Genomic DNA, 24,987 nt, shown 5'->3' with positions numbered 1-24,987 from the left:
AGGTCTTCAAAGATCATCTTGTCCGATTGCCTGACTGCTTCAGGGCAAATCAAAACATAAAGCATATAATTGAGGGCATTATCCAAATGCCTCTTAGACCCTGACAGGCATGGGGCATCTCTAGGAAGCCCCTTCCAGTGTTTGACCAGCCTCATGGCAAAGAAATTTTTCCTAATATTCAGTTTGAACCTACTCTGGCACAGATTTCTGTCATTCCCCTGTGTTACACCTTCATTGGGCTGTATGAATCAACGGGATTTTTACTGCTTCAGGACTTAAGCCCAAGTGAAGCTTCGTTTACTTCAACAAAACAGTGATTGTTATCTATAATTAGTAGCTGTAAAATAGTTCAAGACTTGGGATGAAAAAGTGAGAGAGCATGGACCAATTCTGTTGGAAACAATTTTTTGTTTGCAGAATACACAATTTTTGGGAGGAGAGTTTTGCATCATCCAAAGCATTAAAGTGCAGCCAATCTGCCTAAACGTATTTGTTACTTTTTGTCATTATGAATTAACCTACATTCTAAGTCAATTCATGACTGCATTCTAAGTCTTCTGAATTAGTGTAGCTGCTACACTTGAAGTTCCATTTGTGTCACAGGTAGAAAATATTTTCTCTGCAAAAGAGAAAAAAATAGAATCACCAATTATCTGGCTCAAAATCAGTGTACAGATTTGGTGCATTCCTCTTTTGTATCTTTAGGCAACAATGAATTTTATCAGTACAAGCACTGACAGGAATCTTAGAATCATAAGAGTTATCTGGGTAGGAAGAGACCTTAATGACACTCATGGTGTAACTGTCTCAGTGGACAAGGGAAAAGCTGCTGATGTCATCTGTCTGGACTTCAGTAAGGCCTTTGAAAGAGTTTCCCATAACATCCTCCTCTCCAAATCAGGAATATATGGATTTGACAGGTGGACTGTATGATGGATGAGGAACAGATTGCTAGATCATACCCAGAAAGTAGTGGTCAATGGCTCAGTGTCCAGATGGAGATTGGTGACAAGTTACATCCCTCGGGTCAGTACTGAAACTGGTGATCTCAACATTTTCATCAGTGATGGTCAAGGTGGGATGGAGTGCACCCTCAGCAAGTTTGTGGACAACAACAAGTTGTATGGTGTGATCAACAAGCCTAAGAGGCCAGATGCCATTCAGAGAGACCTAAATAGGCTTGAGCAGTGGGCTTAGGTGAACCTCATGAGGTAAATCCAAGTGCAAGGTCTTGCACATGAGTTGTGACAACCCCCACTATCAATGCAAGTTGAAGGACAAATGAACACAGCCCTGCCAAAAAGGATGTGGGGGTACTGGTGGTTGGTAAGCTGGACACGAGCCCTTGCAGCCCAGAAAGCCGGCTGTATTCTGGGTTGCATAAAAGGAAATGTGGTCGACAGGTTTTACTGCATCTAGATGTGGAGTCTTCAGTGCAAAAGAGATGTGGACCTATTAGAGTGTGTTCAGTGGAGAGCCACAAAAACATTCAAGGGATGGAGCACCTCCCCTATGAAGACAGGCTGAGAGAGCTGGAGTCTTTCAGCCTGGAGAAGAGAAGACTCTGGGAAGACCTGATAGCAGCCTTTCGGTATCTAAAGAGGACTACAAGAAGGAAGGGGAGAGATTCTAGCAGGTTTGCTGTAATAGGACAAGGGGAAAATATTTCACTCTAAAAGGGGGAGATTTAGATAGGGCATGTGGAAAAAGATTTGTTATAATTCATTTATAATTTCATTTTCATACATTTCATAAATTCATTTCATATAATTTATTCAGAAGATCTTTAAAGTGGGATTTTATATCATTGACAAGTCTTGTCCATACTGACAGTTCTTTGCAAGTGTGGTTTAAGTGGTTTATCCTGGCCTTTGCCAGTAGAGGCCAGTCACTATGCTGAGTAGTCAGTTCCCTTAACATTTTTCACTTCCTTGAAGCCAGCATTTCTGGGAGACCTGAATTCTTGGGCTGCTTTACTAAGAATTAATTGGATCATCGAGACTGTTCTTGGTGAAGCTGGAGGAGTAAAACAGGGCTGCAGAAGAGCTGAGGGAAATTGGAGCGTCTAATGGTTACCAAAGAGTGGGAATATTTTGGGGAAAGAGAGAAATAAGAAGTGAAATCAAAACCAGGAAGAACAGTACCAGAAGGGTTGTACCCTGGAACGACTGCATGGTGGGAGAAGTCTCTGTGTGGAAAGAAGTATCTTCAGCTTCTTGTTGTCTGCAAATTTTTCTCATACTTGACTGATCACGGTATTTTGCCTCCTTAAATCTGCAACGGGAATCTTGATTCATTTAAGACACAGAACTACTGATAAAGGAAGAGAGACACTGAAGCATTGGATGATGTGAGGTAGAACTGTTTTGGACTTGAAGATCAGATACTGCTTATTCTATCCCTTGGTGCCATTTCTAACGTTGGATAAAAGGAAGATTCATGCCACTGAATGTCAGACAGATTTTCTGAGCTCTTACAAGAGTGTGACCTCTGGAAGAAGTTTGTAAGCCTCAGTCTATTGAAGGGTATATTGTAATTTTGAGCTCATAAAGGTAGGTAGGTTGAAAACAATGAAAGGTAGTTTCCATTATGAGATTGAATATATTTCTGTTCTCCTGTCTCTTCATAATACTGACTCTGAGCTTCAGATATAGTTGGAGGGGTTGGTAGCTGTACTGATCGCTGTATATATGTTTCCCAGTGCATTTAGTATACCAGCGACCAACAAACAATTCTTGGAACTTTATCACTAAAGGCAGTGTGCTATGCATCAAAGAGGATGTAAATACCGAATCTTAAATACTGATTAAATTCTTTTGCACATGGGGAAATATGAAATAATTTCAAAGGGACGTTTAGCCTTTCAGTTTCCTGTATGCACCGAGTACTGCTACTGAATATGGTGCTGATAAGTCATTTTAGGAAATAATCTTTCATAAATATGCTTGGTGACAGTAGGTGAGTTCAAGAGAGACTTTAGAGAATGGAGGTAGGATGTGAAGTATCAGCTGACACAACAGGATGGTGGAACTGAGATATTTTTTAATGGGAAGATGTAATTAATGCATGTCTTTACTACTATCTTTTAATTAGGATTTATAGTTAATTACCATTTAATGAGCAGAACCGTATGCTAGCAAATCCTTGCTACGCTGTTTAGCATGTACTCTCAAAAGCTTCAGTTACTTTTGTAGGTTTACTAATTTTTCTCACAACCAGTGTAAAAATTCTGAATCCAGAAGAGTGAGAAGGGGAGAAGGAAATAGCAGCAGATTTATCACAGCTTTGATACAACTTTCTTTTTGTAAGTCACATGACAACATAGGCCATAGTACATCCAGTACTTTTCCTGAAACTTCCAAGGCAATGACTTTCACTTTTCAGAGTTGTTTCAGCAGTCTTCCAGCCCACCTTCCCATGTAAGTGCATTAAAGCAGCTATTTATGGTGTAGAAGAAATAGTTTGCTGTTGTATCAGTTGTTTTTATCTTAGTCAACTAAAAGACTGATGCAGTTAAATATTGTGCTCCTGTATTTACAGATAGGCTTAAAAACAGTGTGTAGATGACACATCTGTTCTAGTTGCAGTAATGTTGTGGGTTTGAAACTTGTTTTCTGAACTTCTTATTGTACTCAAAAGCTGGATGCACAAGTCAAATTTAATATTTCTAAAGCTAAGGGAGTGGCAGGTGGTAAGTGGTGGAGGAGGAGGATGATATTTGACGTTCAGTGAAACAGAACTGCTTTGACAAGAATTTTCCTGGTCTTTTTGAAGAGACTGACACGATCTGTATTTGATCTGAATATTATTGAGAGATGGGGACTGAATTTTACTTTGTGCAGATGAACCAGAACAGGAAGAGGTGCTTTGTTCACACTGACCAAAGTCAGAAGCAATATACTGAAGCAGATAAATAGGGCCCCTACCTTTGTTAGGATGTAAAACCCTTATCTTTGTCATACTGCAAAATTTGTCCGTCTTATTTACTGTCTATAATGCTGTCTGTATTTCAGATTTTAAGTGACTCTTGATCTCAAATGGAATAATAAGAAATAACAAAAGAAACAACATCAACTTGCCAGGACAGTACATCTTTCATATCAGTATATCCTGTCATTGAAATACACCATAAGAAGTGAGAAGGATCTGTGACTTTCAGTCATTTTTATTTATGTGCAGTTTTTGATGTTCTTCCTTAAGTTCAGAGAATCAAAAGGGCTAAACATCAAACCTTTGTTTGCAGGACAGCCTCTGTCTACTGAAGTATTTTTTACTACGTATATTTATCTCAGACTATTCTGCATGGCATGGTATCTTTTATAATCATGTGGTTGCACTATGTGTTACTGACAAACCAAATTCTCTCTGTGTTTAGATCAAAATCTTAACGTGAAATGAGTTCAGACTTCCAGAAACTTCTTTTTGACATTTCTGAGGCTTTGGCCACAGAAGAACTGGAAGCTCTGAAGTTTCTCAGCTTGGAGCATGTCCCTGTGAGGAAGCAGGAAAATACTGAGGATCCCAAAGCTTTCTTTGAAGTGCTGAAGGAGAAAGGGATGATTCAGGTGGGGGACGTGTTCTTCTTGAAGGAGCTGCTCTACCGGATCAATCGGATAGACCTTCTGGCTTCCCACCTGAGCTCCAGCCGAGAAGAGATGGAAAGGGAGCTCCAGGTCCCAGGGAAGGCAAAGGTGTCAGCCTACAGGTAAGCACAAAAGTAGTATGCTTTTGCAAGCAAAATGTACAACAGTTCTGTTGTCTTTCTTTTTTCCTCTCTACAGTGTTATCTTATGAATAGTTTGGAATAATTGTATTTATTACAGCATGACTACCTGACATTGTGAATTTGGAGACTGTGTTTTACATTTTGCCACATTTATTCCTTGTAACTTTCTTAATCAGTCTTTCTCTGTCCTTTAATGCCAGACAACTACTATATGGAATTGCTGAGGACTTAACTCCAGAAGATGACAGTAGTCTAAAATTCCTGCTGCAAAAAAAATTACCAAAGAACAAGCTACGGGAAAATGCAGTAAGCAAAATTATCTCAATAAGTTCATTACAAAGCTAGCTCAGAGTCTGCCTATTTTAAGACAGTAGGAAGGAGAGACCAGTGCACTCATGAAAATTCTGTTCTTCAAAGATTTGTGATGTTAGCCAACAGGTGCTCTGTGACAGCACAGACCCTTTTTTCTCACTGCTTTTTACTCCCCTGTTCTCATTTTGTCTCCACTACCTGCCTCTTCATCTCTTCTTCTTGCAATATTTGTCATGCTCTTCCTTTCATTTTTGCTTGGCACTTGTAAGGCATTTGTGCACATGATGTATCTAATAAGAGTTTTGGACATCATAAAATAAGCTCTCAAGTGAGTTCCACCACAAATTTTTGTGTGTTACTGGGTACATTTTCTTCTCCATTGTAATCTGGAGTAAGAATTTTGTTATTATTTTCCTCATAATTGTACTAGGAGGTTTGATGAGCTACTCTAATACCTGTTTTGGAAATAATGAACAGTGCTTTGAAAGTATTTTGTATTACAAAGGAGCTTCCTCAAAAGTCCTATTTATGTTGTAGCAACTATAGCAAAATTAGCAGACTTGCCTCCAACTTGGTGACTAATCTGCTTTAAATAATAAAGTCATCACTGAAGACATTTCCTGTGATAGAAACCACAGTGGTGCAGATAAATGGCTTATGGTAGTTCACCTGAATGCAGAAGCACAAGAGGATGCTGTGTTATTATCTGCTTAAGTGTTTTGCACTGCTGAAACATAGCAGGGTAACTTAACCATAGGCAGTTTCTACAAATCTGGTCTTTATCTTAGCGATCTGTTTCTTCATTCACATTGCATCCTGACCTTTGTTTAATGAAGTTTGGAGGAAAAATAGTTGATTGTTCTTTGGGAACTGAGAATGTTGCTTTCTCCAGAAGTGCCTGATAATGCAGTTATTGAAAGTCACTGTATGATTTTGGCTTATTCTTTTTTGTTGTTGTCATTCTATTTTATTTTTTTTTCTTTACCAGTCAATGTTGAAAGTATTAGTGGAAATGGAAAGAAATGAGATAATTAAGGAAGATGACCTAACAATATTGAAGAGTAAATTAAAGCCATTTAGAGCTGACCTAGTGAAAAGAATTGAAAAGTATGAAGAAAAAACAAGAGGTAAATCAATTAATCAGCCGTTTAGGAGGGTAACTTTTTGTGTGTGTGTGTGTGTGACTTTTATAGTTCTATCATCAGGACATTAGGAATCTAGGGATGAGAGATCTCTTAACGTATATTAAGATAAGCAAAATAGCTCTTGTTACCCATGGTTTCTAAAGTTCTCTGCTATTTCATTATCACATTATATTTTCTTGTACCTCTCCCTGAGCCATGTTCTGCCTGTTCTGGCCTGTTTCTCTGTTATCTTTACCTTAAATGCAAAGGAAGCAGTGCAGTGCTCGTTTTAGATGAGTCCATCTTTTCAGTCACTGAAAGAGAAAGGAAGTGACAGACTATTGCCTTGGAGGAACTCATCTTATGTTGGGAAGTGTTCAGCAATATTTCCTGTTAGCCAGCCTGTTTTCTCCTTAAAACTGAAGAAGTTGGTGGAGACCAGCAGAGACCAGCTGAAGTTTATTTGCTTTCTATACGAAATATGAAATTTCAAGAACTTCACTATATCTGCACTGTTGCAACTGAGGTGATGGCTTGTGACACCAAAGATGAGCCTTACTCTGGGGTGCAGGATATATTAACCACCAGCATCTGAGATGTATTAAATGTTTCCCCAGAACCTCTTTACAATTGATTCGGTATGGTTGTGTTTCCTTAAACACATCTGTGCAGCCAAGGAATTATCAGTGAAGTTACTCATTAGTTTCCTGTTGGCATGCATTTATGCTGCTGATCTATCCTCATGTCTCTACAAAAAGCAGAAGAAAATAGCTAATGAAAGCCAGGATAAACAAGCCCCTTGTCAGAAGAATAGATTTAGTACTATTGGTATTTCCCCCTTCATAAGCTGTAAAGGAGCACATTGGTAGATTTTGTTTTCCTGACAATTAAACTCAATTTAAAAGGAGTATTGTGATTTATTTTCTCGTGTGGAATCCTGGGTGATGATTTATTCACTTATTCCTGGCAGTTGTATTTAAAGCCATGTTTTCTTGCTTTGAGAAGTTCTTCCATTATGCTAGTGCTTGATGTGTCAACCAAAATAATGTCCTCTGGAGAAGGGACAGTAACTTCAGAAGTAAATGAGTTGGCTGCAATGTATCACTATAAAAATGGGTTTACACTTTTACTTATGTATCCCATAGTGGAGATACTAGTGAATGGCTTTCCTTCAGTGACTGTCACATTCACACTGCTATTACTTGGACCTTGCTACCAATAAAAGAAGAAAGAAATTAATCAAGGGACAGTCACTGTGAGAATGCAGTGCGTGCCATTTCCTGTCTCACGCTGCTGTGCGTGCACAGGCCCAGAATTTCACTTCTGCTAAATAACCATAATATTATCTAATATGGGTTGTACAGTCTTAACACAACTGTATAATTTGTTCCAAACTCTGCACAGATTCATCCTGCCTTTTCGTGTTGTTTTTTGTTTGTTTGTTTGTTTGTTGTTTGTTTGTTTTTGTTGATGTTGTTTGTTTGCTGTGGAAATATTCAAAATGGAATATTTATCCTAAAGTGTTCTATTTATCTCCTTAGAAAATGATTCTAACAAAAATCTGAGCTTTCCGGTATGTGTGTCTGTGCAGCCACCAGGACAAGGAGCAGCCAGCCTGGTGAGAAATACCTCAAGATTGCCTTTGGAGTATTCATCTAACTCTTGGGAGAAGGGGGAATACATTTTTAAAGCTAACTGATTGGAAGAGCTAAAAGAGAGGGCTTCTGGTTTTTATGTTGCCCTTGGAAGAGTTCCTGTTTTCAAAACAAGACCCAAGCCTTGTCCATTAGTGAGGACCTGGCAGTCAGCAACCTTATAGACAATAAAGGTCATTTTCCCATTTGTCTTGGAAAGAAAAGCAATCTTAAAGAGACTAGGACAGTAAAGTCCTGTCCAGGAGTAACTTGGACAGGCGTGAAGGGACCAGAAGCATCTGTTATCTTGCTAGGAAGTGAAGTGAATGGTACAGTGCAGGAGCTTTTCCTCCATGTGTGCAGATTGAAGTTAATGGATACTGACTTTCTCCCATTCCAAAATCATATCCTAACCAAAGAGAGAGAGGAAGAGAGTTTCTAGAAGAGTAAACAATTTTCTCTCACCCATACCTGGGGCTGACTTGAACTCTTCAGCTTTTTTTCTTGTAGTTTACCCTCAAGACTTCTTTTTTTGTGTGTGTTTGGACATGGAGGAGCACCAGTCTGTACACAGCATATTTCTTTTTTTGGGTGATTGTCATTGCTTTCATACATGGTTTCTTTTTTTACAGTTTGTGGAATCATATAAGATGGAAAATAACCCCCATGGTTACTGTGTGATTCTGAACAACTACCGTTTTAAAAATCCAGATGAAACCAGAGAAGGGACAGTGCAAGATGGAGGTGCGTGCTTTAGTTTGTTCTTTTGTGTTACCCCCTGAAAGAGTTATGTTTACTGTGAAAAATGATTGCTCCCACTGATCTCCTTTGCCTCCAAATCAACTGCAGTGACAGTCACTGTAGAATTTTGAAATACACCATTTCCAACAGTTTGGCTGATGACTTTAAGAAGGAACGTGTTTATGTTATCAGTAAAAAGCATCATGTTAACTGGTCATATGTAACAAAAAGTGAAGGAGATATTACTAATCCACTGTTCCACATTCTGATTGCTTTTAATTTTTACCTATCATGAAGTAGCATTTTTGAGGTCCTTAAAATCTTCCAATGTTTTGTTTGCATTAGAAGATATAGCTTGGTCATGCTGCAAGCTGAGAAAGCATTCCAATTTAGTCACTATTGACACCACTTGCAATAATGCTCAAATAAATATAGTTATTTTTCTGCTTCACAACTTTCCTTAATGCTCATGTTCCTGCAAGAATCCCTTCTTTAACACAGTAAACTAAAATCAGTTTCATGAAAGCACACGTCACTGTTGTTTTAACTCCACCCAGCCTGTCTACACGCTTCTTTCTTCCCAGCTGTTTGATCTTTCCCTGCACAAAAGTCAACATTTGCTGGGAAGTCCATGTAGCACTCTGTCCTTGCTAGCATGTTAGCAGGGTACCCTGCCGTCCTTCTTGCTGCATTAATCATTCTCACAGAATGAGGAATCCATTTCATTTAAGAATGGTAGTTCGTTATTGTGAAGAGTTATTTCTTCCTTATGCATCTGAGATGGCTATGCAAATAGTGAAAGCCTTCTTTACAAGAAAAAAGGTACGCTTCACTAAACTGTACAGATTACTTTAAGGACAATTTGAAACCTGCATTTGTTTTAAATAGTAACATTGAACCTGATTGTGTAGGGGTGTTTTGGTTTTTTGTTTGTTTGTTTTTTATTTTAAAAAAAAATTAGGTCATTTTCTAATTAGACTTGTCAGACTAAGAGACAGTCAGATGAACTTATTGGTGGGATCTAAACACTTTTGCTACAGATAGCCTGATGTTTATATTTAATAAGTACTTCTGACTTCTTTTTTTTTTCCCCAGATGCTCTGAAGAGAGTATTTAAATGGCTTCAGTTTAACACAATTGAGCACATGAATCTAGAAGCAAAGCAAATGTTTGCAAAACTTAAAGAATACAGTAAAAAAGATCATAGCAACATGGACTGTTTTGTTTGCTTCATTCTTTCACATGGTGAGAAGGACAAAATAAAAGGCGTTGATCATGAACTTGTAAACATTAAAGATTTAGTCTCCTGCTTCAGCGGATCTAATTGTCCTTCTCTTGCTGGCAAGCCCAAGCTATTTTTCATACAGGCCTGCCAGGGCTCTGTAGGTCATCCAGCTGTCACAGTAAAAGAAGACTGTTCTGATCATCTTGAGACAGATGCTATCCCTCTGCCTTCTATTCCTGACCGGGCTGATGTTCTGGTTGGCATGGCTACTGTGGAAGACTTTGAATGCTACCGTTGTAAACATACGGGCAGTGTTTACATTCAGTGCCTCTGTGACAAGCTGGAGTTACTTTGCCCACTGTAAGTCTTATTTTTAACCCAAGTACAAATTCAGGGTTGTAACGCAACATTACATATATTACAGGGTTGTAATGCTGCAATATTACATATAGGTAGGTGTGTTTATGTGTGTGCATGTTCTTAACATTTATTTTTTTTTACTGATTAATGATTTTTCTTCCAGTGACATCTAATGAGAGGCAAATTTGTTGGGCTAGTACACAGGCAGAAAATCAGTATTCTTTACTAGTAAATTTGATTTGGAAGATGGAATTTTTCTTCCAGACACTACCTTCTCATGATGTTCAGAGGGGGCTTGGTGAATGCGTAGATTGGTTTTGTTTCATTTTACTGTGCTAATGTGAACACATCCAAAGTAGAAGGCTGTGTTAGTTTGTAAGGTGATCCTACATGGAGGTTGCTTTCATTCCCCAGAATGTACTGAATTCTTTGGTTACACAACGGAATGTGCAATTTTAGTTGCAGGCAAGGTGAAGGAAAGATAATAACTTTCTGAGATCTCACTTTATTAGAGCAAATATAGATCAATTTCTTGCAAGGACCACATACTGTGTATTTTAATGTAATTTTTCTTCATTTTTGTTCAAGTCGCAAGGATCTCATAACCATCCTGACAGAAGTGAACAAGGAAGTGGGAAGAAAAGAATTAAACGGGTGCAAGCAGATGCCAAAGATAACATCAACCCTACGGAAACAATTTATCTTCCAAATTCCATAATGCCAGTCAATTGAATAGCAGGAAAAATAAGAATGTCATTGATTAGGAATAGCTTCTGGAAAGGATTTACACAGGGAATTTAAGAGAACTTGCAAGAGAAATTGTCTGGGTTTGTAGTTTGTTGCTGTTTGGCAAGGAGCCATCTCACCTAAATTTTTCAAATGACATGTTTAATGAGTCTTCTCAAACTTGAACTGGTAGGTCTTTTAAGATAGTGGAGGAGGAAAGTCTTGCTTTCCTGTCTTACAGAAGCAATGAAATCTGTTCAGCCCTGGTTTTAAGTAAGGAAGCACCTCCCAGCAGTATGATTTTTAACTGTTATATGCCACCAGAATTATCATTTCTATCTTTTGAGAGAGTAAGTCCTTGAAATCTAAAGAAAAGAGCAGGAAGATCCAGCGCGTCAGATCCCTTCCCAGGGAACTTGTGTAAGGCTATACCTGATTTACACAAAAGTGAGTAACTGGGTATCTCTGGAAGCTCTGTATTTTGTCACAGACAATAATGTATCTGTTCAGAAGTACAAAGGAAAAATGATTGTTATATATCTCATTCTTTTCCTTCACTTTTTTTGTTTGTTCGTTTGTTTACTTTGTTATTAATCTACATGGTTGGGCAGCATTGCTGGTTACGATTTTTAATAATAAGTTCCAGTTGTTCTCTTTCTCAAAGCGCTTGGGAAAAATTATATTTTGAAAGATTGTTGATCACTGTAAGTAAGGTCCCACTCCATGAGACTCACAATTCTGAGATGCTGTCACCTCCTGGCAACTGGCTGTAGCTTCTGCAGGCTTCTAATCTCTGTTGTAATAAATACTGTTGGTTATCACATTGTTTGTGGTGTTTTCTTCTGAGGAGCTGACTGAGGAACAGTCAGCACAAAAACCTCCTTTGCTTCATCTGAAGAAGTTATTTTTGCAGAAGTATTCTATGGCAGACATCCTGAGGGAGGGGTGACTTGTTGATATTCTTTCATTAGCAGTTGGAGAGACAGTAGTAAACTTAAGAGTAAAGAGTACATAAGAGTAAACTTAAAAGTTAGGACATTCTTGATAATGGGAGCTGATGCCAGTGAAGCTGTTCTCACTGTATCTTTAGCAATGCGTATGTAGTATCTGGGAGCCATCTGGAATTCTAATGGCTACATCCCTTTTGATCTTTATAACAAGATAAAGGATCAATGTGAAACACTTTATAATTTATGCTTTTTAAAGAACTTTTAAAATAACTTCTGCTTTTTTTTAATCCAGACTTTTTTTTGAGACCTGTGTCAATCTGTAATGCAGGGGTTCTTTATTCAGTCCTGTTTATCTTCCTGAAGTGAGGCTTCTTTACTCCTAATTCCTCACAGTATGCTGACAGTTGCTCTGCTTGCCATTTTCCCTTTCCAAGTAAAAGAGAGAATGTCTGTTCTTAGAATCACAGCTCTGTTCATATGGGCTTCATAAGTAATAAATAGATGTTATGAGCACTATATAAGCGAGAGTGCTGTTTATGGCAGATGTTAGCAGAAGGTGTTACGGGTTTTGCTGCATTTTTATAGCTGATGTTTGGTTAACTGTTGAGGAAACATTCACATTTTTATAGAATTTTCATAAGTAAGACCTTGCTATAAATGGAGTTGTTATATTTTGTATGTTGTTTTTTTAAATTTATGGAAATATAGTTTAAATGAAATTGCTGCTTCCTCTAGGAGAAGCTTGATGGAAGTTGGCAGCTGCTCCAGTAGAATTAAAAGAAAACATTACTGGTATTAGTGAAGTGGTGAATCTACAGCATTTGTTTCTTTCTATGTCTCCATGTCAGAGTTCTGTCCTTTCAGACTAACTTCTTTTGTATACTCCACATGAGCAGAATTTAATGTCTAATATAAAATTTACTTGTTTGGTGTTACTTGGGTCTTTTTAATATAGTAATAATAAACATAATATCATAAAATATGAGACATGACTTTTGGAGAAGCCCTTGCACTTGCAAGTAATTTCAGGAAGAAGCCATACTGTGCGCTGATAATGTGGCTCAGTGAAGGAGAAAATACACTTTCATTTTTTGTGGTTCTGAGCAAAATAAACACACACACCCCAAGGCTGAGTGGCTGTGATGTTTCCGACCAAATTTGATGCCCTCTACCAGAGCTGAGAGCTAGGAAGGATACTTGACGGCTGTACAATTTCCTGTTTCTTCTCTGCAGCATAAGCCGGAGAAAGCAGAGGGGCAATTGCCTCTCCATTCAGAAGGCTATAGTTAGTCAGTTATAATTATTCACCCTGCCTTCCCTTTTCTTCAGCTCATGTCTGGAAGGCAGAACTTTGCACTCAAACAATGCTGGCACTTACGTCTGTTATGTTTTCAGCCAGTGGAAGCATTACCAGCAGGCAGTGAATCACAGGCTTGGCAGGAAGGCGAGGCTGAGTTAAGTCCTGCAGAGGTGAGCTAGAAAGCAGCCAATCAACGCGACGCTGTTTGGGAAAGAAAGTGCTGAGAAGACGGAGGGAGGGCCATTATCTGCTTAGACGGAAACAGTGTTCATTCAGAGGCACGAATGTCTGCCCTTTGATTTGCATCGTCTTTTCCTATTTGTTCAGTTGAACGTCAGTTTCCCAGAGATGTTGATGCAAGCCTCCCCTGGGAAGTTTATCATTCAGTTTTTAGGGTAACCTGGAAATCTGCTGATGCCGGGGTGGGATATCGGCACGTATTAGGAGCCTGCCTGCTCACTGCTGCTTTCTCTCTGCATGGGCTGCTGTAAGTATGTGCCTTTCCATTACCTCTGTAAGGGTTCACTCTTTTCAAAGTTTTTAAAGTTCTGAAAGGTTTGACTGCAGTGGATTTTTAATTTATTTACTTACTCATTTACATTTAACTGTTGGGTAGGTCTGTTGTCTACAACATCTCATACAGGAAACCCTGGAAACTCATGGGAAGTGGAAACAAACTCCACATCCTTTTGAAGATCCAGTTGTGCAGCAAGGAGTCCAGAGCTAGAATGTTCTCAGGAAATTTTCATTGTTGAGTCCTTGATGGCCATCCTTTTTATTTTGACCCCTAACTTACATGGGCACGTGTTCTCTGAAATTATTCAAATGAACCTTTTTCTGATAAAGAGGTGTAAACTTACAGAGGACATGTTTAGTTTATGGTGGTTTCTGTACAGTGTACTAAAATATAGTTGAGATCTTTGGGAATTCCCAAGTACTCATTTGTGTTTCCTTTCTGAAGCCGTGCCTTTGCTCACTGCTGTGCTTGTTCTATATTTGACAACCATGGGAATTCCCCAGTCACATAACGTGGCTGTACTTTTGCAGTTCTCAACGGTAACACGTTCCTAGCTCGATACAAAATTATTCTGCACATATCTTTGGAGCTTGGCCTGGGTCTTTTACATCAGTTGTTCCTGTAGCCACTTTGTGCTAAGGCTGCTCTGTCCAGACATGTCAGTGCAAACAGAACAATCCATGCCTCCTGCAGTCTGCTTACTAGGAGTCTGTTTTAACTGCACATGAGGAGATGTAAACCCATAAACTGCTAAAAGTCTCACTGCATTCACGCACCTTCCACCTTTGACCTCATCTATATGCAGGCAGTAACCAACTATCTTCCTTACAGCTTTGAACACTGGTGACTTTTATGACAATAATGTAAATATTAACTGCTGCGTTAAAGGGTAAATATCCAATTTGACAGATTCTTTTCAGTACCAATAATGGGAATAACACAGCTCTGAGCTATTGAACACCTCTATAGAGTTTCTTTGTTTCCCAGGGGAGCACTTGATGTAGCTGAGTGTGCAAATCTCACCCCATATGTGTCCTGGTGGGGGTGGGAAGAGAGGCTCAACCCATTGACTGGTTCTGGAAGTCAGCAGTGTCCTCCCAAATTGTCCACGATGGTATCTTTCCCAAAAATTCCTCCAAGTTCCCATCCCTGTGCTTAAGGAACTGTCATGGAATACACTGCATATTTACTGCAATCCATCTTGGAGGTGTCTACAATGCTTTTCTGCTTTTGAGAGGGGAATGTCCCAGTAACTGACTTCCAGTAATTATTCCACATAATTGATCTTGTGACTACAGTTGCTCAAGACTCACAATATTCAGAAGGAACTGGGGAGGGTATGTGCAGCCTTGTTATGAGGATTAGACCTCAAGAGCTCTGGGTCTGTTCATTATTTATAGGGTAAGATGATTGGCAGAGTCATAGTATGTAGCAGAACTGTGTTATCAGCCCTGAACACAGTCTTGGGTGTAACAGCCAGGCCAAAGGAGGAGGCTGGAGGTGGGAGAAAGCACACCCTCAGATTACTGTCTACATTTTTTTAATTTATAATTTTTTTTGAAAGAGAGAAGTGGTAGGAAGAGGTTCTGTTTTAAAATCAGTGCTGAGTGCAGCTCTCCTGTCAAGGTGTTAACGTTCAGTTTTAGAACCATGAAACTCCAACCTCCCTCCTTCCTCCTGTTGTTATGAAATACTATCTGTGTGTTAGAATTTACAACAGAGGTGATGCACCATCCCAAGGTCTCACCCCATCATGTCACTTCCTGTGGGCTCGCTCCTGCTGCTGAAAGCCTCCAGCAAATCCCAAGGGCTGGGAAGGGAGTTGGTTCAGTGGCTCGTGCCCATTATTAGGGAACAGGGTCAAATACCTGGACTGAGTGTGCTGCGCTTCCTGTCAGCAGCAAGGGGGCAGCTTGCGAGGAGGAAATGGTGTTCTGAGATTCTTTGTCAGTATTGAAATGACGATGAATTGTTAGTGCCCTTGGACTGTGGAGGTGTGACTGCCGCAAATGCCCAGGCAGTGGGAGAGCTCCTAACCTGCACAAATAAGTTCAGTTTTCTTACGATTCCTTTTCATGCCAGAAATATCCTTGGAATGCATGTGAAGATAATGATGTGATTTGAGCTCAAACTCTTATTGGAGAACTCTGAGGACCTCTTATTTGCTATGCTTAACCACTGAAGTGCCACTCTGGCAACTGATTTTCACGTGTCTCTGTGTGTTTCTTCTGAAGTACTTCAGCTCAGTGGCAAAGCTCTTCCTTTTGCTTCCCCCACGTTTCCGCTTACTGTTTTTTCTGAGTGGGTGTATGAATTTTATGAAGCAAAAAGGGAAGAATACAAAAAAGGAGGGGGCAGTGTTTATGTAAAACAGCTCAGAATGCTGTTTTGCATGTAATACAAAACCAGCCATGTATATAAAATTCACTTTTTCCTGTCAGTAGCATGCGTGTTTGAAGTGATATGAGAAATCTCTCCGCTGGAAAAAGAGCACCCATCTGCCATTGGCTTTTGTTGTTGTTGTTGTTGTTGTTTTGGGTTGTTGGTTTTTTTTTGTTTGTTTTTTACATAGTAAAGAGAGATGTATTGGTATTTCACGGTAAGAAAAGAAAAGGAAATATGAAGTACAGGGTCGCCCAGGCTGAAGAAAGAAGCTCAGCATTTGGACAGCAGTGACGCCTGTGGAGGGAGATAGAGTATGGGAGGTGGGCGCTGGTGAGCGCTGACCGGCCCCTATGCTCCCCCCAGCCGTGCCAAGCGTACAGCGGGATTTTCTACTTCTTCAGCCTCTATTTTTTTATTTTTTTTTTTAAGCAGTGCTCTGTAACAGTGAACGGAAACGGCCTCAGCTGTGTCAGAAAGCTCCCCTCTGGCAGACAAGCAGTTTCTGAGTTGAACTGCGGTTTTTTAAAGCCAGGAATCCAGACAGAACTACAGCTCCCAGGAGCCTGGGCGCTGCCTCGCCGGACGAAGTGGGCGGAAGCACAGAAGCGCGGGTGCACAAGGAAGTGGTGCCCATCCCAGCTCAGGGCTGGAGCTGCTGCGGGGAGATGGAGTTCTCCCAGCTGCTCTACGTGATCAGCGAGGCGCTGGACAGGAATGATCTGGCGTCTCTGAAGTTTCTCAGCCTGGAGCACGTCACTGTAAGAAAGCAGGAAGATATTGAGGAACCCAAGGCCTTCTTCCAAGCATTACAGGAGAAAGGGATGATCGAAGCAGGGGATCTGTTCTTCTTGAAGGAGCTGCTCTACCGGATCAATCGGATAGACCTTCTGGCTTTCCACCTGGGCTCCAGCCGAGAGGAGATGGAGAGGGAGCTCCAGGTTCCAGGCAGGGCACGGGTGTCTCCATTCAGGTGAGCAGCTGGCAGTACGCGTTCATCAGGGTCCTGGGGGTGAAAGCCTGGCAGAGTTGCACTCTTGGGATCAGTTATCCTGCTTGGGTGGGTAGGTGCAAGATATTTACTGATGAGTTAGCACCAGGTAAGGTTTGGCAAAACACAAGCATCTCCATCTTTCCAAGGAAAGCGGGTATAAGCAGCAGAGAAAATTTCTGTCCAGTAAAAGAGAAGAGTAAGCTTTCTTCTCAGAAAGAGACGTGAGGCACTGTAATGGACTGTCCAGGGAGGTGGTTGAGTCACTGTGTCCGGAGGTGTTCAAGAAACACATGGATGTGGTACTAAGGGGCATGGCTTAGTGGGGAAATATTGGCAATAGGTCGACAGTTGGATTACATGATCTTACAGCTCTTTTCCAACCTTGGTGATTCTACACTTCTGAGATAATTTGCAGACTACAAAGGCCTCCCCGCCTGGGTGTTCTGGGCTGCAGTCAGTGACTGGGTGTGACTGTCTTTGCCCTCATGTCTCATGCAGAAGCACTCCGTGCAATTCTGATTTTGGGAAAACAGATGTTTTTAGTTGCAGCTTGGAATGGTTTGACTTCTGTCTGTTCTGGGACTAACGTCCTCAGATGAAAAGAAAAAAAGCTGTCCCGGGAAGGCAGCTGGGGGAGCTGAGGGGATGGTTCAATGGTACGGTGTTAAATTGTGCTAAGGAAAATGCTGGAGAACATAATGAAACTGTCCTCCACTGTTCCTTCTAGGTATCTGCTCTTTCAGCTGTCAGAAAACATCACCCAAGATGAGATGAAGTGTTTCAAGTTTCTTTTGTGGAAAGAATTACCAAAGTGCAAGCTAAGCCCTGAAACTGTAAGAATTGTTTGTTCTGTTTTTCTTTTGTTTTGATTCCTTAAATCATTGCTATAATACATAGCAGCATTTAGGTTGCACTGAAGGGAATGAGTGTTCCTTTTCCATAAGGAAAAGAAAGGACCTGGAATGGTGCACAGAGGACTTGTTGCATGCCAGTGTTATGTGTTGCTCCAGCAGTACTTCTCCAGCCCAGAAAGAACAGGCCAGTCCTGGGCCAGGCATGATGCCTGCACACCCAAACTCCATATAGGATTGACTGGCTTTCTTCAGTAGAAGGCTGAGCACTTCCATTTATCTTTTCCAGCTGGTTTAATTTTGGCTGCTTTCTAAGTAAGTCATTAACAAATTAAGAATCACCCACTAGGGCTATTCCTGTAATGTTTTGGTTTCTTACAAGAAAACCCCAAACAGATCTAGGCAGACATCCTTACTAGAGCTAAGGCCCATGATCTTGGAGTTAACTTACATAATTGCAAGAGATCCAGCTGCTCTGAATACTATGTCAATCTGCCCTTTTGACTGTCAGGTACTTTGTTCTGCCTAATGAAATCTCTTTTAAAATCTTCCCTCTTTTCTTAGAGGATAAACTGTGCCTATCCAGTGGTGGCTGTTTTAGTAAATCCATAGGTGACCCACTGCGCTCTGCCACTCCAGCAAAAGCTTCTGTCCCTTGGGTTCTCTCTTTCTTCAGAGAACTCTTTATACCATATTTGCATGGTTATACCCATTTTTGCTACAGTGATGCTTAGGTTTCAGTCAAAGGCACAAAGATGCCACTGAAAGTCAGGTAAATGATAGGAGTCATTAAAAATGACACTATTTGTTCCTGTGTGATTACTATTAACTCTCTTGGGTTAGATCTTATTAGCTCTCAGCATCTCTGAGCAGTGGGAAGGAAATAAGTGTGTTTTAGGAAGAAAGTTTTAGTCATTGTACTCCTAGCTTTTGTCAGCCTACATTTAATTAAATCAGCTTGAGATATCAACTGAGGCAGTGAGACTGACAGTGGTTTACTTGTGTTGTTGGTACACTAAAGCCAGTTTGGGTGCACCTAAACATGCTGCAGCTTCCTTCTCAGTAGCAGCATGGGTCTGCCCTAAGAGCAAACTACCTTTCTGATTGTTCAGACAATGCTCGACGTTTTCATTGAGATGGAGAAGAAGGGGATTTTGAGAGAAGACGACTTAACTGTCCTGAAGAGTATTTGTGAAAAAGTGGACAAGAGCCTGCTGAAGAAAATTGAAGAGTATGAATTTAACACATTTGGTAAAACAAAACAAGTCCTCTTTCTCACACATTTTATTCTTGAAGCGATACATAAGGTGTCTTACAGGACTAATAATGAATGCTTTTCAGGTGAAGGAGAGATGCCTGTCACAGAGGGGCGAAGAAGCAGCACAGGAGCCCCCAGAGGTAACTGAAACTTTTTCAAAAATGAATGTTTAGATCTTTTTCTTTTTTCCAGCTTTTTGTACTCTCTACACTGCTTGCATCTTGCCTCTTTAAGCATGTGCCTGACAATGATCAGGCATCCTTTTGCTTACTAACTGATTGCAGCGCTTTAAACTCCCTTTTAATTGTTTACTTATACATGTTTTGTGTGTGTATTCAGACAGTACCATATGGCTGGCATCATCTGTGGCACCTGATTCTCTGGGCAACTGTGATCAGTCTTCACAGGTAAGTCAGTTTGTGTCTTAGAAATGTCACAATTTTGTCTCAGAAGAGACCATTCCTTTATGAAGTACACATTAAGTATTATAAGCACAGCTGATAAAGGCACTGTCTAGGAAAACAAAGATGCACTACTTTGTAATGTCCTCTGTTTTGAAACTACGTATCAGGCAGAAGCTGCAGCGGCATTAAAACTTAAGAAATGTTTTTAAGGGTAGAAGATACCCCTGACTCTTAATACCAGGAGACAGGCAGCAGGCAGATAAATAGGCACAGAGAAGTGGGTGAATACAACACCCCTTGTGGGCGGAGTGTCATGGTGGAGGCTGCAAGAGGTGGGTTCTGTCTTGCTTCAAGGCAGCACACGGCCAAGTTCTGGGAGCAAAGCTGTATGGGGAGAGCTGCTGAGATAGAAAGCTAGCTGGCTTTTTACCCACTATGACACTACAGGGGGTTGAGAAGCATTCACAAGAAGTCTTTCTTTCCAACAGGTTGAAGTTTATAAAATGACCAGCCGACCCCGTGGAGTTTGCTTGATCCTGAACAATCACAATTTTGCAAAAGCCAGGGAAGCAGTGCCAGAACTCAGAAAGATGAAAAATCGGAATGGAACAGATATAGATGCAGGTACAGTGAATGTTACAGATGAGTTTACATATATTCAGGGAGAGCACACCAGACATAAAAACAGGATCCATTTTGTGTTCTGGACTAGGAGTCTTAAGTTCAAGCTTCCATGTCAAGGCTATGTTTCTTGTAGTGGTAGACTTGCATACTACTAAAATGCACTGAATCAGAAACAGATTTGCTGGAGAAACAGCATTTTACTTCACATCTAGCTTAAGAGCGGATGGGGATATGGACTTCGCACACTTATTATATTGCTATTCAAGGGACCTCATTTTAGCAGGCTGTCCTGCAAAGCAGCAGCAGAGCTCATTGGAGGTCCTAGGGTCTGTGAAATGGGTATATTTGCACTACAATGAATAGGAGAAAAAAAATCCATCACCAGAATGTAGGTTATCTTCTTAAGATGCAGGTACTTCTCAAATATATTGACAGAAATTTCATATATATATATATGAGCAAAGGAAAACAAGGAGGTAACGTATGTCAATTTTTTTAGTTTGTAGTAGTTTAATCAATATACTAACTTTGTTTCTATTGAATGCATGATTTGTTTCTATTGAATGCATAATCAAGCTGTCCTAGGGGAGGTTTACATAGATGTTAGGAAAAATTTCATAAGAGTGAGAGTGGTCAAGCACTGGAATGGGCTACCCAGGGAGGTGGTAGAGTATCTACCCCTGGAGGTATTAGTGATGGGATGTGGTAGGTCCGGTTGATAGTTGGATTCTATGATCTTTCAAACCTAGATGATTCTAGGAGAAATCGCTCCTATCTGTCTAGTGTTGAAACAACTGTTAACAAATAGCTAATGCCCTCCATTCCTAGGGAAAGAAGTGGCACTATTAATTCCCCCTTGTTTTACTTTCCAGAGGCTCTGAAAAAAGTCTTCAGCAATCTTCATTTTACAGTAGTGGAATACAGAGACTGCACTGCAGAGGAAATCCGTAAGATAGTGAGCAAGTATCGGTGCATGGACCACAACAACAAAGACTGTTTTGTTTGCTGTATTCTCTCTCATGGAAAAAAAGGCATTATATATGGTGTTGATGGGCAGGAAGTGCCTATCCAGGAACTGACCACTTCTTTCACTGGGCAAAATTGCCAATCACTTGCTGGAAAACCAAAAGTCTTCTTTGTTCAGGCCTGCCAAGGTGATGCTTATCAGAAAGGTGTAACCGTTGAAACAGATTCTGGGGAACAAGATTATTCTCTAGAAGCAGATGCAAGATTTCAGCTGGACTGCATCCCCTCAGAGGCAGACTTCCTCTTGGGCATGGCTACTCTGCAAGATTACGTCTCCTACAGAAGCACAAGCCAGGGGACCTGGTACATACAGTCACTGTGCCAACACTTGGAGAACAGTTGTCCTAGGTAACTATGCTTCCTGAGATACTTCTTTGCAACACCTTTATCTTCCTTCTGAAGGACACAAGTTTATTGGGATGCAGAGGTAGATAACATGCAGAGGGAGTGATCACTCAGAGTGAAAAAAGCAATGGAGAATAACAATACTGATTGTTTGAAGCAGCTCACCCAACTGCTTTAAAAATGGTTTAAAGGAGGAGCCATTAGCACTGGGCGCAGGTCAAGGTGATATATAAGAATGCATTAAGTTTTACATGCAAATACTCTAATACAAAACCGTTTGTATTTTTTGCAGAGGAGAAGACATTCTCACCATACTGACAGCAGTGAATCAAGAGGTGAGCAGCAAGATTGACAAGCAGAATGCAGGGAAGCAAATGCCACAGCCCAGTTTCACACTGAGAAAAAAACTCATATTTCCTGTAAACTAAATAGGAGCAGAGGCAGAGAGCACTGCAATAACCTGGAAACCACTCATCTCAGTTAAGAATTCGGTAAAACATCATTCTGCTTTTAGCACATATACAAACGTTTTTAGTGATAACAGATAAGGAATAAAATCTTTATGAATGTAAGGGTTAATTTGTATGACACTTTTTTTATACTTGAAAGCATCTCAGAGCTGGTCTCCAGTTTGAAGCCTTACAATAGATTGAATGCCCTTCCTGATGTACCATATGTTGCTGTTAAGATACTTTTCAAATACAAATTCATATAATTTGTGTATTTTCTGTATAACTTTTTAATAAAATAAAAGGCAGGAGACTGCATGTTTTAAAGAACGCATTGGCTCATATCAGAATTTTCTTACACACCCATCTACTTTAAATCATTCAGACTTAGTCTCAGCCCTCCTCAAGTCAAGAACTTGTCCTCCAGCATCCTGAGCTGTGACCTGCATTTCACAGCATCCTTTACCTACAGTACTCTTAACATTCCAATCAATTGCATAGATACAGCATTATGCTTATGTCCACTTACCTTGTTGACCTTCGAGTCTCTGTTGTAGGCATAGCAAAAAAAAAACCAAAAAAACAGCTCTTTAAAAACATATTGCCTCCTTTGATTACTGTGTGCATGGTTATGATACTAAAGTAGGTGACTATTTAGCTGATTTTCAATAAGTCTTCAATTGAACAATTTCTGGAGCATAAATACTTTCCTGGATTCATCTGATGAATATTTCTTCATTCTTTGCTACCAGTGTGACCTTGTTTACTTTGGATTTTCATCCTAGATTCTCTTTCCACACACACTTTTCAGAACCTTATCTTTTACATCACACCTCTGTTCTTCAGCAATGTTCTGTTCTGTACATACATCCTAGGCTCCCTACCTCCCCTGCTATTCTAACTGTCCTGCTTGTCACACTGCAGATCAGCCAGCTGGGGACCAGTTACAGCCAAATGACGAGTTGCACAGTTCCCTTTCCCTTGGGTGGAGGCTGAAATTTCTTTTACGATTTTAATGTTGACCAAATTTAAGTGACCCCAGAGATTTGAAGCCAATAGAATCTGATAGCATGCTTGCATAGGCAACTCTTAAGAATCGAAATTAAAAAGCTATAGCAACTACAAACGGTTACCTATTCTGAGGGAAATAGTTTCCTCAGGAGAACATGATATAAAAAACATGGAGGGGGGTTTTCCATGCAAGATAAATGCATCTCATAAGCAAGGTCTCAGTAGCAATCTCCTCGTATAGTGAGTTTGGCAACCCTTCCTCAAATAGGAATTAAATCTGTGCCCTTTCAAACTCTTATGTAATTATTTTCCTCTTATAAAGCAATTATCTCACTGATTCACAAGGAATCCTAGCAGCTCTCCAGACTAATTACACTCATTCACATGAAGAAAAAGAAATTCCGTCTACCTCCAATGTTCCTGGTCTTGTAACAAATATGTAAAGCAGCACAACCATCAGTAAGACTTCAAAGGGTCTGCGTGAGCTGCTGAGGCACCCCTCCCGGTGGGACAGTGCACCAAGCAGTTACAAGTCAGCAGCCACAGACAGGCCACAGCACACACAGAAAGGTAAATAACTGCACATTTTACACTAACTCTCACTGGTGTCCATTATTTGCTGCACGCTAATTGCAGTGCTTACCTTAGGGTAACATTTTCATCACAGAGATAAACTGCAGTTAGCTGGTGGTTTTCTTCAACTGATGTAATTTTCTGCTTGATGCTTCTTTCAGCAGCAGGTATTTGCTTTCTTTGCAAAGAAAAGAAGAAAAAACTCTGTTTTTTTTTCTTTCATAAATCTGAGCAACATCACAACTAGTAAATACAAAAAACAGCAGATTGTTAAGGTGACTTCTGACAAACAAATAAGTACTACCAAATACCACAGACAGTTATGTTCACTCCCTCCTTGCTTCCCTTGTTTTTGTTTTGTTTTCTAATTGTAGAGGAGGAGATTGTTAGTACCATCACCCAGGACTAGTCCAAAATAGCCTAAATTTCACAGAGAGTTAGGACATTCTTTTATCCTCCTATGTTTTTGCAAGTTATACTCTAGTAGTGCAGCTCTACATAGATCAGCATTTCTTACATAGGCATACAGCTTTCTAGCTGAACAAATATGGTGAATATTAGGCAACAATGTAAGTTATGTACATGCTGGTGAAACAAACTTGGGGAACTTTTGCAATGCAGACACTGGCTTTCTATCTTGTGGCTTGACAAACAGTAGGTACCTACACGTACAACGGCTGCAGAGACTAGAAGGAGAATCTTTCCACAGGATGGCCTGCTCAATCTTCAGCATATGAAATAGTGAACTAAAACGTCAGCTTCAGTCAGATGAGGGTTCCATTTCTTTGCCACCCTCTCATGTCAGAAAAGAAAGCAAGCTAAATAAATACAGGATACTTACCATACGATAATGGTGGTTCCTAATTCCTTGAGATGTTTTGCACAGATTGCTGAGGAACCACTATCAGTTATTAAATTAGACAAATTGAAGTAAAAACCCATTAATTGCAATAGATGTTGATCCCATTCTGTACCATGGAAGTAATTAAGCATTTTCAGGAAAACATTCTGAGCCTTACTGCCACAATAGCAGCTGCAAGGACACATGATAGAGGTATGTACAACTGTAGGCAAAAATTGGGCACCTCTGTGCCCAATTGGAATTGTGGAATTTCAGTGAGACCTGCACAAATGAATATTCATAAAGGATAAGTAGCTTGGTTTCAGTCTCTGCTTCCACTTTTTCACAGACACAGTGGAAAGCTAATAGAACTACAGTTACTGAGACAGGAAAAAAAAGTGTAAATCGCACACTTTCCTGTAAAAAGCTCAGAACAATCTTCTCTTGCATGTCTGAAGAAAAAACAAGGGAAGAATGTATACTTTCAAATAGGAGACCATAAAATAGACGCAAACAAAGCCACTGACCTAAATGGATACTTAATTGTAGCAGAGTAGTCCAGTCCCTTTTCTGTTTCTTGCTACTTGTCACAATATTGCTAGAAGAATGAAGCA

At 40.2% G+C, this 24,987-nt stretch overlaps 2 protein-coding genes across 8 annotated transcripts; both read left to right on the top strand.

Annotated features, from left to right (window-relative positions):
- The first annotated feature begins 631 nt into the window (after positions 1 to 631).
- On the top strand, positions 632 to 16,566 carry LOC107316524 (caspase-8-like). 6 transcript variants are annotated; one of them, XM_015868149.3, is made up of 8 exons: positions 632 to 2,525; positions 4,376 to 4,705; positions 4,927 to 5,032; positions 6,027 to 6,165; positions 7,704 to 7,780; positions 8,429 to 8,540; positions 9,633 to 10,122; positions 10,711 to 11,669. In XM_015868149.3, exons 2-8 carry the CDS (start codon positions 4,395 to 4,397, stop codon positions 10,838 to 10,840), a joined length of 1,365 nt encoding a protein of 454 aa, XP_015723635.2. In that variant the 5' UTR covers positions 632 to 2,525; positions 4,376 to 4,394; the 3' UTR covers positions 10,841 to 11,669. The 6 variants fall into 6 exon arrangements, 5 of the variants coding, with proteins under 5 accessions (XP_015723635.2, XP_085408868.1, XP_085408867.1 ...); XM_085552742.1 differs by having other exon boundaries at positions 1,939 to 2,552; XR_014948082.1 differs by lacking the exon at positions 632 to 2,525 and having other exon boundaries at positions 2,560 to 4,705; positions 9,633 to 9,782; positions 9,884 to 10,122.
- A 47-nt stretch (positions 16,567 to 16,613) lies between these two features.
- On the top strand, positions 16,614 to 22,278 carry CASP8 (caspase 8). Of its 2 annotated transcripts, XM_032445984.2 has the most exons (8): positions 16,614 to 16,970; positions 17,719 to 17,824; positions 18,955 to 19,093; positions 19,184 to 19,240; positions 19,440 to 19,507; positions 19,993 to 20,128; positions 21,001 to 21,502; positions 21,792 to 22,278. In XM_032445984.2, exons 1-8 carry the CDS (start codon positions 16,666 to 16,668, stop codon positions 21,925 to 21,927), a joined length of 1,449 nt encoding a protein of 482 aa, XP_032301875.2. In that variant the 5' UTR covers positions 16,614 to 16,665; the 3' UTR covers positions 21,928 to 22,278. The 2 variants fall into 2 exon arrangements, with proteins under 2 accessions (XP_032301875.2, XP_085408863.1); XM_085552737.1 differs by lacking the exon at positions 18,955 to 19,093.
- Positions 22,279 to 24,987: the final 2,709 nt, after the last annotated feature.

Source organism: Coturnix japonica, chromosome 7 (genome assembly GCF_054131305.1).
Source record: "Coturnix japonica strain WE chromosome 7, WE-NBRP24, whole genome shotgun sequence".
Classification (NCBI taxonomy): Eukaryota; Metazoa; Chordata; class Aves; order Galliformes; family Phasianidae; genus Coturnix; species Coturnix japonica.
This window is presented reverse-complemented; position numbering and strand designations above follow the sequence as displayed.